The sequence below is a fragment of the Echinops telfairi genome, unplaced genomic scaffold (genome assembly GCF_000313985.2).
Source record: "Echinops telfairi isolate 266 unplaced genomic scaffold, ASM31398v2 ScPeMD7_7458;HRSCAF=8496, whole genome shotgun sequence".
In the NCBI taxonomy this organism is placed as follows: domain Eukaryota; kingdom Metazoa; phylum Chordata; class Mammalia; order Afrosoricida; family Tenrecidae; genus Echinops; species Echinops telfairi.
Window position 1 is genome coordinate 48,260,334 of NW_022111358.1, and position 12,161 is coordinate 48,272,494.

A 12,161-nucleotide genomic window follows, 5' to 3' on the forward strand; every position below is an offset into this window, starting at 1 on the left:
CTCTCCAATTGACAACAGATTATGTAACTACCAGACAGTGAAGAGGGTCTCGGGTCGGTCTGCATAAACCCCCTCTGCGTATGGCAGCGTCCTTATGCCAAGCACTCTGGAATGAACACACTGAACAGCGGTTCTCAACCTGTGGGCCGTGACCCCTTTGGGGGGATTGAACGATCCTTTCAACAGGGGTAGCCTAAGACCATCAGAAAACACATATCTGTCTCTTCTCCGGGGCTGGGGAGTGGCTGAATGATGGGTCTCGAGTCGAGGCCAAAGGAGGGGGCAGCTGTGAGCTCTGTGTCCAAACCCGCAGGGCCAGCGTGAACTCCCACTTGGTTGCTGGGTGCCAGGCACACAGGAGGCAGCCCGAGGCTATGTGGACAGGCTGTGGGAAAGAGACCGGGGTCCCAAAACCAGCTGTGTCATGCCTGGTGAGTGGTAACCTATTGGCTCTGTCAACGTTTCCTGAAAACACAGTAAAACGTCACTTTTACAAGCGAAGGAAGCCCTGAGGCTTCATGTCCTCATGTCCCCCATGGTGGTGTCTCTGGCTAGGACATCATCCCTCTGGCTGGGTGGGCACATCCCAGCCCACACAGCAGTGCCACGTGCCCCCTGGCCCCAGACAAATGGGCTTGGCATGCAATTCGCTGAGCCCACTCCAGAACATTCCAGCCCAGAGGATTTATTTGCCTTCTTTTCCACGTTGGATGAGGAGTGATGAATCCAAAACTCAGACGGCAAATTCTTCCCCCAGGATACTTCAAGGGAGCCCTGGTGGTGGAGCAGGTTGTGTGTCGTGGAAGGTCGGCGGTTCAAACTCACCAGCCGCTCCTTGGGAGAAAGATGAGGCTGTCTCCTCCCATAAAGAGTCATAGCTTCTGAAACCCACAGGGGCAGTTCTACCCTGTCCTGGAAGGTTGATCTGAGTTGACATTGACAGACAGCCGTGAGTGGGATTTTTTATTTTCTTCTTAAAGTTCAAAATCTCACTCCCTGTCATCAAGTCAGTTCTGACGTCTAGTGACCCGATAGGACCGAGGCAGAAGGGCCCGTATGGGTCGCCGAAGCTCCAAATTCCACAGAAACAACCCCCTGCCATGGAGTCCGTTTTGACTCAGGAACTCTAGACCACAGGGTCCAACTGGGTCTCTGAGGCTGTAGCTCTTTACAGGAGTAGAGAGTGTATTGTCTCCCAGAGCAGCCGGGCGCTTTGAACTGCTAGCCTTGCACAACCACTATACCACCAGGGCTTCCACATCAGGAGGGCTGGCAGGAGATGATTAAAGACAGGAGTCTTATTAAAATGGCCCGTGTTTTCTAGCTGTGTACTCACCACCCTTAAAAAAATGGGAAGAACAAGAATGATACATGCACACAGGAGCCCTGCTGTGTGTGTGTGACAGAGAGAGAGAGAGAGAGAGGGGTGGGGGGCGGAAGAGGAGAGGGAAATCGAGGGAGGAGGCTTAGAACAAACAGGAGGAGGGTGAGCGAGCTCTCAGAAGCTGGCTGACGCTGAGCCACGCTCGCTGGACCCTGGCTTCCCTCTCCGGCCCACCTGCCCTGCGTGTTAGCTGTTTTGAGGCCTTGCTATGATCAAAACCAACACCAAACCCACTGCCGCCAAGTGGATGCTGACTCATAGCAACCACAGGACGGGTTAGAACTGCCCCTGTGGGTTTCTGAGACTATGCCTCTGTGCAGCTGATGGTTTAGAACTGCTGGCCCTGCGGTTAGCAGGGCTCCCGCTGCTGCCGTGATAAAGTCCACAGTCTGCAGGTGCCGGGGACCGATTTCCACCTGATGGACAGCAAGCCTAGCTAGAAACGACTTGGCCAAGGGGCTTGTGAAAGCCAATGGTAAGACCAGGCTGAGGTCCCTTAAGACTCGCCCTCACACACACCCCACCCCTACCCCGCCATTCACCTCCAGCCAGCCTGTCTGTAACCTCCCAGAGCATCTAGACCCACACCTGAGCATCCAGACGGGAGGTCGGTCTTAACACCATCCCGCAGCGCCCCCGTGTGTTTTGGAGTAGAACTGCGCCTCACGGGTTTTCAATGGCTGGGTTTTCTTGGACTTGGGTGGCCAGGCCTTTCTTCGGAGGCCCTCAGGGTGGACTTCACCAGTGCACGTTCACATCTGCCCCTGGCTTCCTGCTCATCCCTCTCCCTAGGGGCTGTTCTGGCTCCTGGAGGTGCCCTTTGAAAGGGGCGCCTTCGTCCTGGGCCCTGACTGGGAGGGCCTGGGGGCAGGGTTTCCATTCAAAGTTTACAGAGGCTTCCAAGGTTTTTTGTGACCACACTAAAAGGCGGGCAGGCATGGGCTGATGGGCGACAGGGGACAGGGCCCCCAGGGCCAAGCTAACACACACACTGCAAACTGCCCTCCTCTCGGTCCCTGTCTGTCTGGGACCCCTCCCGGCCTGGGGCCTAGTAGCCGCAGCCTGCTTGGCAGGAACAGACTGGGAGGAAAGGGTGAGGCAGGTATGGGCATGTCTGGCCAAGCCCAAAGGCTGCAGGGGCAAGTCCCCCCAGGCAGCCAAGTCCCCCCAGGCGGCCCTCAGAAGAAAGACACGAGGGGGGTCGCTGAGTCCGAGTGGCATAGTGGTTACGCATCCGGCTGCTCACTGCAAAGTCATCGGTTTGAAACTGCCAGCTTCTCCGTGGGAGAAAGATGAGGCTTTCTACTCCCATCAAGAGTGAAGGTCTCCGAAACTCACAGGGGCACCCCTACCCTGGGAGTGGGCACCCATCGACTTCACTACAGTGGGTTTGTTGACTGTTTCAGTCCCAGGCCGATGGGAGCAGCTGGTTTGGGGGCTCACAGGGAAACGTGAGGTGCTGGGTAGCTGGTAGTGGGATATTATGGCTGATTGTGGTGGCAATTGTGAGGGAAGATGGCTCGTGGCTCTTTCTAAGGGTCTGGGTGGCACCTGCCCATCGTGCACTCAGGGCATGACCACCCATGGTCATCACGGCCACTCTGACTCACAGCAACCCTGAGCAGGGTACTGGAGGCTGTCCGTCTTTACAGGAACGGACAGCCTCGCCTTCCTCCCTCAGAGTGGCCAGTGGGTTTGAACCGGACCTCTCAAGGAGCAGCCCAGAGCTTATCAGCGAGCACCCTGAGGGCCTGAGGACAATGCTGGAGGCCTGAGCATATCTGACATCCGTGACTGTGGACGACTGGGACCCCTGGGCCATGTGCTCCCGTGTGGAAGGAGCCTTACCCTGGGCAGGCAGAATTGTTGTTGTTGTTTTTAAATAATTTTATTGGGCGATCTTACAGCTCTTATAACAATCCACACATCGACTATATCAAGCATATTTGTACTTACATGCCATCAGTGTTTTCTAAACACTTTCTATTAGAGCACCTTGGTATCAGCTCTTTTTTCCCCTCCCTCCACCCCTCCCCATCTTGTGCCCCTTGATAAATTATAAATTATTATTTTCATATCTCACACCAACTGCTGTTTCCCTTCCCCCATGGCTTCTGTTGTCCATCCCTCTGGGGTGTGGGGGTGTGGGGTGGTGAGGTAATGTGCCAATCATTGTGGTCAGTTTCCCCTTCCTCCCCAACTCTCCCCACTTTCTCCCCTACCCTCCTGGCATTGCTACTCCCATTCCTGTTCCTGGATTCCGTGTGTCGTGAGCTCTCATCTCTTGTCTGTACCTGTGCACATGCTCCGGTCTAGCCCACAGTGAAAGGCAGGGCTTGGGGGGTGGGGGATGGTGAGGAAGACTCAAGGAACCAGAGGAATACGGTGTTTCATCAGTGCTATACTGTGCTCTGGTTGACTCATCCCTTCCTTGTGACCCTTCTATGAGAGGATGTCCCATTGTCTGCAGATGGGTTTTGGATCTCTGCTCCGAGCCCCCTTGTTCTCAATATGGGTTCTTTGTTTGTTCTGGGTCTTTGATGCCTGTTGCAAGATCCTGACGCCTCATGATTCCACAGGCTGGTGTGCTTCTTCCATGTGGGCTGCTGCTTCCCTGCTAGATGGCCACTTGTTTAACTTCAAGCCTTTCAGACCCTAGATGCTATATCTATTAATAGCCAGGCACCATCAGTTTTCTTCACCACATTTGCTTAGGCAGTGATTGTGCCGGGAGGGTATCACGGAATGCCAGGTTGTTAGAGGCAGGGCTTGTGCAGAGGCCCAAAGTCGGTCCACTTCCTCAATGTATTGCCATATAGATATATGTACATAGGCCAATACCTCTGCTTTTATGAATTAATGTATTTACATATGTACACACCTATGTTTATACCTCTATCCATAGCTTTGCTTCCTAGAGCTTTCCTCTGTTTCCTTTTACCTTCCTCCCAGGCAAGGCTTTTGTTCCTGGCCTTAGATATCTGCCGGGGGGTGGAGGGGAGGTGGGTGGGTGGTCAAGGCTGCCCAGAGGTATAGGGCAGAGGCCACCTGGGAAGCCCCCTGACCTTCTGTCGGCACAAGCAGATCCCTGTGGAGTGGGCACTGAGCCATCAGGTCTGCTGGCATCGGTGCATTCAAATGCTCACTGGGCAGAGGCAGGTGTGGCTGTGTCACCTGGACGTCACCAAGTCCCCCAGGAGCTCAGGCACACACCATTGTCCATACCACTTCCAGGCACCGTGCAGCCAGGCCTGGGCTCCAGGCTCAGCCACCACATCTGCCCGGGGTTTGCTAGGTGCTGGGACTAAGTCACAGACACTCTTATCACATGTTTGCAAAGGGTGGGGGTGGGGAGGGCATTTAGCAACAGTATGCAAAGCAGAATTGATTTTTCTTTCACGGGTTGTTAGAAAGGCAAATGCAACTACATGATTTAGGGGTAGATCTTGGGGGCAGCTGTACCCACAGTGAAGGACTTGGTTCAGAAGGACAGAAGCTCAGGGACAGAGCAGTAACCGAGAAACCCTGGATCCTTTCATGGAGCGTGGGGATCTCAAAAACAGTCCCCTAACCCCAGAGAGGCTCCCCAGGAGCAGCTGAGAGGCAATGAGGGGTGCGGGGGGTGTACAGGAGCCTGGGCCCCTCTGATGGGAACCGCAGCCCTGACCCTGAGCACTTTGGGCAGAGTGCGTCAGTCCCCTGGGGTTCTCAGCCCTGGCTGCCGAGCTGGACGACGCACTCACCCTTGGACACTCCTCATGGCTTTCAGCTCTGAGCTCACGACAAGGGGACATACGCAGATGCTGGGCAGAGCGATTGCAAAACCGTCCTGTGAAGACATCACAAGTGGCTAAGGGATTATGCCTGTCAACTATGCCAGTAACCTACCATGCATCCTCCGGCCGGGGAGAGGGACAGCCTGGTGGTCATGATGACGTGGGTGTTCGCTGCACCAATGAAGAGATCCGGAAGGTTGCTTTGAGCCGGGAGAGCTGTGCGGAGGAAGCCTTCTGCCGGACACATCCCCTCCTGGTCCAGCAGGGAGGAGAACGTCTTCCAGGGGAAGCCCTGCTTAGCTGGGCATTCCTAACCTGCTGGGTCCTGCCCGGCTTGAACAGGACATTGTGACAGCGATTTACTGGGTGGCATCTGACCTCAGAGAGGTTGTGAATATGGTCCATCTCAATTCTGACCCACTTCTCTAGAAGCCCAGGTGGTGTAGTGGGTACCATGTTGGGCAGTTCGAAACCAGCAGCAGCTCGGCGGGTTTCGAAGAAGGGAGGAAGACTGGGCTTTCTACTCCCGTAGGCAATTACAGTCTTGGAAACCCACCCACGGGGGTCGCTGTGAGTCAGCACTGACTGGATGGGAGGGAGAGGGTGTGCCCCCACACACACACCCCCATCCCAGGGCCCCCTTCTTAGAGTCTCACTCACTGCCATGGAGTCCATGCCAGCCCACAGCCCTGACGGGATGGGGCGGAACCGTCGCCGTGGGTTCCCCAGACTGTGGCTCTGTACGGTGTTCTGGACGAGCTCTGACAGAGTTGCCAATGCCGAGCGGCTTCCAACAAGGGGAAGGGCTTTATTGTGCGGCACGAGGCTCATCGGATTCGTATCGAGACTGGGAGCCCTCTTGGGGTCTTGCCAATCTTGATAGGGGAGGGGCTGGCCACACGTGTCCCCAGGGGATCGGCTGACTGGCGGCCAACAAGAAGGCTGCAACGGCAGAAGCTGGTGGGGGGGTGACACCCATGGGTTTAACTGTCACTCGCCTTCCAGGCTGTGTTGTCCTGGCCTCAGAGGGAGTAGAAAACCTCAAGTTTCTCCGACGGAGTGGCTGGTGGTCTCAAATGGTTGACCTTGGGTTTAGCAGCCCAGTGTTTAACCCACTAGCCCACAGTGGCTTTTTAAAAAAACGTGAGGACCCAGTGAGTCAGGCACCACTTACCAAGCCCCCAAACACTCTTTACCTCCCCCTGCCCCCTCCCCCTTTACATATAAAAAAAATTACCTCACTGCCATCTAGTTGATTCCGACTCGTAGCAGGCCTATAGGACTGCCCCAGGAGGCCTATGAGACGGTAACTCTGGACAGGAATAGAAGGCTTCTCCCTCACAGTGGGTTTGAACCAATGGCCTTGCAGTTAGCAATCCAACTCATAAACCACCACAGCACCAGGGCTCTGGCTGCCCTCTGTGCTCATTAAGCACATGTTCTGGCTTGACGAGCACAGGCAGAAACGCAGTCCCGGGACACGCCACCTGTCCTCACCAGTGGACATCCTGTCGCTTCTCTCCTCAGCCCACGTCTTCCAGTTGCCTGATCCCAGTGGTGATGGACGGAAAGCCCTTGGGAATTGGCTTACAGCCACTCCGCTGTAGCTGGCGGATCACCATGGTCAGCTTTTCCAGGACCGACTGCAAGGTCCAACACTGATGTCTAGCCCCTCCAGCTCACGGTGCCCGTGGACAACAGGGCAGTCATTCCTTAGAGATTCCAGACGTGCTTAGAGGGACAGCTGCCTCCTCTTTGTCTTGCAGCTCGGCAGGGCGGGTCTGACGACATCCCCCAGTGGGCACACAGGGTGCTCAGGAACAGTGCTCAGATGGGGGCCTGTCTCTGACCAGGAACCCGCGGCTTAGCCACTCAGATGTTGGCCAGAGGCAGGGCTTGGCCTGACACGACCTGAGCCAGAGGCTCTAACTCAGGCAAGAGTTTTATGTGGAGATTTCTGACTTGCCTCCAACTGCCCCCCAGAAGAGAGAGAAGGGGTTTGGCTATCACTCGGAATAGAGGGGCTGGGGATGGGTTAGACAGTAGAATAGGCTCTGCGGGCCAGAGGCCTCAGGGTTCAGGCGGGGAGGGCACAACGGAACCCTTTCTACTGCTTCTTCCTAGGGCTTGAAGGAGGGAGTCTCCGTCTGGTCCCTCTTCAACGAGGGTGCTTATGCCCTGACCTAGGATCACACTGAAGCCCTCTGCCCCCATTCCTGCACCTGAGGACAATGTGACAGGGAGGGCTGTGTCAACTTGGGTGGGCCCGAGGGTCCCATGATGGCGGTGTGGCCAGCTCCACAATAGGTCTTTCGTGAAGCAGCCAGGCAGCTGTGGGGAGAGCAGAGAAGGTACGGTACCCCCTCCTTCCTCTGGTCACAGTCTTGGTACCCCAGAGGGGGGTTTATTCGGGCGTGCAGACTGACAGTGTGTGGAAGGAGCTCATGCCTACTGCTGGGTCTGCATCCTGCACCTGGCTTGTCCACCTCCTGCCATGCTGCCTGCCGACCCCAGCCGCCATCAGCCGACCTCGGATTCCCTCAGCTCAGCATCCACCAGCCTGTGGTCTTCCTGCTCCATCTCCCTGCTCCCTGCCCGTCAGCCCCTGCAGCTGCAGGAGTCAGGAGACGCCTCCAGCTGACAGCTGACCCTGGGCTTGAGCCAGACTGGACTGACCCACTTGTACAACTGTGTGAGCCGTTTCTTGATATAAATCTCCTTCTACAGACAGGCGCATACGGGGGTCATTGGATTTGTTTCTCTAGAGAACCCAGCCTGACCCCAAGACCAGGGGTGGGAATCATACGAAAATCCTAACATTTTAACAATTCCTATTGATTCATTTTACTAGAAACATATCCAATATTCCTATTACTGAACTCGTTCCAATAAACATTACTAACTTCTAAAGGAGCCCTGGTGGAGTTGTGCTTTGACCCACAGGGTTAGCTGTTCAAAACCGTCAACTGCTCCGAGGGAGAAAGACCGGGCTTCCTGGTCCTGTAGTTAGTCACGGCAGCTCTCTGCCAGCACAGTTGGTGAGTCAGCACTGACTCCAAGGGACTGAGTTTGGTTTGCAGTTTTTAAAGGAACCTTGGTGGTGTAGTGGGCTGCTCACCGTTCAAACTCACCAGCCCCTCCTCGGGAGGAAGATTCATCTCCGAAGACCACAGGGCAGCCCTGCTCTGCCCTATTGGGTCTCTGAGTCCCCATCGACTGGATGGCAGTGGGCTGAGTTGCAAGGGATGCAACCAAGCCACGTTCTCCCCATCACTCTCTCAGAGTTACAAAATGGGCAGGGCCCAGCAAGTCACTGAGGTCCAGGCCAACTCTGCCACCACCACACCACCACCACCGCAAGCCAGAGTCCAGGCCACCTGGCTGCCCTGGCCTCACTCTTGCCCCTTTGCTGGGTCATCTCCCGTCACCCTCAGTGCCACCCTCCAGCCCCCCACACCCCGTTGGAGTGTGTGGTGCAGAGCATAGCCGAGAAGGAAACCACAGAGCTAAGCCCTTCAACCATGGCAGCCGGAGCCTCGGAGGCCCTGGCGTCCATCACTGAGCCAGGCTGACGCTGCGGGGGTCACCATGATGCCCAGGTCCTGGTCCTGTGCTGGGCTGCAAACAAAGATGTGGGCCTGCTGCTGTGCACCCCCCCCCCCCTCGCCGGTGAGCCAGCTGTCTCTAGGCAGGCACGTCTGTGAGCTCCAGTAAGATTGGAGGTGTGCTCCCTGGCTGGTGGCATGCTGCTTGGTTTCAAAGTCACCATTGAGTGCTGTCTAGTCCGACTCATGCCGACCCCAGGTGACAGCAGAACTGACTCTCGGGGTCCCAAAGGCTGTCATCTCTTGGGAGCAGGCAGTCTTTTTGCTGAGGAGGGCGGTGGGGCTGAACCTCTGACCTTTCAGTTAGAGAGGGTGAGTGATTTTCTCCCCTGAAAGGAGGCAGGGTGTTCTCTCCCTTCTTATCGGCATGGCTGCTGCCCCATGGGAGGCGGTTCAGAGTGCTGTGCCCGCCCTCCAGCCTTGCCCTCCCAGAGCCCCTCCCACCACCACCGCTCCAGGAAAGCTCACAGACGCTCCCTCCCAGAGCTCCTTGCCCACAGGAAAGCTGGCCTCGGGCACAGAGGGGGCACGGGCAGGTTGAGTTTATTTGCTGCAGTTCCTTGGTGCTAGTTTACAAGGCAAAACAAACAAAACAAATAAAATAATAATTATAATCTTTTTAAGAACCCTGTCAACAGTTTTCAGTCATGTCTTTATATTTTATATTTTGACAAAACTTTGTTTTTTTAAACAAATACAAAATAATCTAGGAGGAGAAAAACTATACAGAGATATGTACACTCTGATAAATAGACTAATACTGACCCAGCTGCTGTTCCCAGTCTGTCCTGGGAATCAGTGCGGTGGGTGGGGCCCCAGAGCGGGGCCAGTTGGGGAGCTCTGGCCCCAGCCACTGGCTGGCACCCCCTGCCGGCCGGGGTTTCCCAGGCTGCAGCATGCAGCCACCACTGGGTGGGTCCAGCTGTACTGCCTCCTACAAGGGCTCCTGCCTGAAGGTGGTGCCCAGAGTGCGGCTTGCGCCTGGGAGCAGAGGGGCAGGCTGCCGGCTCCAAGGGGCCTGTGTCCCCCTCTGCTGAGGCGGTGGCCAAGGGAGCCGCTAAGCGGCAGGGGTCTCCCTGAGAGTCCCTGAGAGAACGGCAGGAAGGCCGGATCCCGCAGCCCTCGCACCGAGTTGGGGCCGGGCACGCCCCGCCACCGCCAACAGCTGTCGTCAGCAGGAGAGGCGGGTGTCCGTGCACCAGGACAGGGTGGGCCCTAAGGCGGTCTGGTGAGACCCACTCCCTCCTCTACAACGAGGACCAGGTGGGCAACAGTCGGGCCGTTCCGAAGCCCTGCGGGGCCCCTGGGTTTGGGTTGCAGGTGTTTTGTTCAGGGAAGAACGTTGACTTTGTGGCCTGGAGCCCACCCAGAACTTGCATTTGGAGAAGAGTCCCTCCCCTCCCGGGGGCTCCACAGGCCACCTGCGCCGAGTCCGGAGGGTCCTGACCACAGAGGCCATGGCCTCCACCCCCCCACCCTCTCCTTCACCTTGTGCCCAGATGGGCAGCACCAGGTCTGGCCACCCTGCCAGCAGCTGCTGTCCGGACAGTGCTATGCTCTCTCTGTTCCGGGGAAATCTATCTGTATGGCGTGTGGCTTCTCTTCCATCCCCCCGGCGGTGGCCGCGGGCGGAGTCGGGGCGGGTGGAGGTGCCTTCACAGAAAGCAGGAGTGGTGCAGGCGCGGCGCGACGATGACACTGCTGTCAGACTGCACGGCGGGGCGGAGAGGCATCAGGGGCAGCCGTCTCCACTTCATGAAGGAGTGAAAGCTGAAGCCAGTCCGAGGGCTTGGGCAGTGCCAGGGGGAGGGGCACGGTGCCCGCGGGTTTCTCAGTGTCTCTTTGTGGAAGATACCTTCTTCTTGCGGGCTGCCAACATCTCGTAGAAGGGGTCCCTGCTGATGGCTGCTCTGCATACACAAATGGGGGGACAGGGAGCTGAGGTGCAGTGGGCAGAACTGGGCCCTCAGAGATGCATGGGGAACAGAGATGTGGGGTGCATGTGAGATGCAGAGATGTGGGAGCGCTCTGTGGCATGAGGTGCCATCAGAGCGATGTGGGGTGCAGTCAAGACAGTGGTCAACGGCAGGTCCCAGCAGCACCTGGTGGCCCCACAGCCAGCTCATGGTGACATGCTTCCTGAGACCGAGGGTCAGGGGACAGACAGCACTCAGGCAGGACCCTAGTTCAGGAGACACACTTGGGCCTTAGTGTTCTCACTCTAGCTATGTGGTCACGGGGCACCAGAAGCCCCTCATGCACCAGTGCAGCGCGGCTGGGAGCCAACCTTGGTGACCAGGACTGGCGGTCCCTGCTTGGAGCTGGCAGTCGGGTGAGGGCGGGGGTGAGCACACGAGGAGGGGGTTAGGGTGGAGGGTCTCTAGCTGACTAGGCCTGTTCCCAGCAGGTGCCGTTTCCACAGCACCAGGACTCCTGAGGGGGCTGACCCTGGACAGGGGCTTGAAGGGAACATCTAACGGGGAGGAGACATGGGCTAGTCCAGCACCTGGCCCACGGACAGCCATCCTGGCACAGAGCTGTCTCCCTGTAACAGCCCTGATTCCTCAGTGAGAAAAGACAGCTAGAGCCCACTCGGTGAGGAGCACCTGGGATGGGAGCCCCCACAGAGCAGTCAGGGGGCACAGCCAAACATTGCCCAGGGCTTGCAGGTCCATGGCCCATGGAGGGGTGGGGCGGGGCCCAGGTGGGGCACCTACTTGATGCACTTGATCCACTCGTCCTTCTCCTCGGGCGCGGGAGCGGAGATGCGGTACACCGTGTGGTTGCCCTCCACCACGCGCCCGTCCGCCTCTGTCTTGCAGGCCTTGATCACCTGGTCCTTGTTGTCAGGGATGTACAGCTCAAAGCAGTTCTGCGAGTCAAGGGGGGCATGGGTGAGACTTCCGAGGAAGCTGTGACCAGGCACTACCTTCCTTGAGCCTGTCCTATCTGCCACACACCAGGACCACAGGCTCCTGTTCAGTGTCCACACACCGGGACAACCGGCCCCTGTCCAGTATCCACACACTGGGACCATAGGCCTCTGTTCTAATCTCCACACACTGACAGCCAAGCTACCAAGGTCCTCATCCCAAAGCAGGAAGATGTCTATTTAGAGCCCAGGTCCTGGAACAAGTGCCTGGGCCCAAGTGTGTGCTGCTGTCACCACGTGAGGTAGGATGCCGATGCCTCACACACAGCCAGTGAGCGATGGTGGCCAAGCTTGAAGCCTCAGTACCTTGCACAGAGTTGGCAAGCCGGTCACTGAGTGAGGAGAAACAGTATCGAGAGCTCACATATTGATACAGTGGTCCCTGCTGAGTGAGGGGAAACAGTATCGAGAGCTCACGTACTTGATACAGTGGTCCCTGCTGAGTGAGGGGAAACAGTTACTTG

General features: G+C 57.0%; 1 protein-coding gene across 2 annotated transcripts in view; it reads right to left on the reverse strand.

Annotated features, from left to right (window-relative positions):
* Positions 1 to 9,292: 9,292 nt before the first annotated feature.
* CYTH1 (cytohesin 1) overlaps positions 9,293 to 12,161 on the reverse strand; it is a 33,137-nt gene continuing 30,268 nt past the window's right edge. For both annotated transcript variants that reach the window (XM_013006307.2, XM_045299762.1), the window contains exons 12-13: positions 11,483 to 11,637; positions 9,293 to 10,675 (exon numbers count right to left, since the gene is read on the reverse strand). In XM_013006307.2, coding sequence (XP_012861761.2) covers positions 10,597 to 10,675; positions 11,483 to 11,637 — 234 coding nt within the window. In that variant the 3' untranslated portion in view covers positions 9,293 to 10,596. The remainder of the gene's footprint in view (positions 10,676 to 11,482; positions 11,638 to 12,161) is intronic.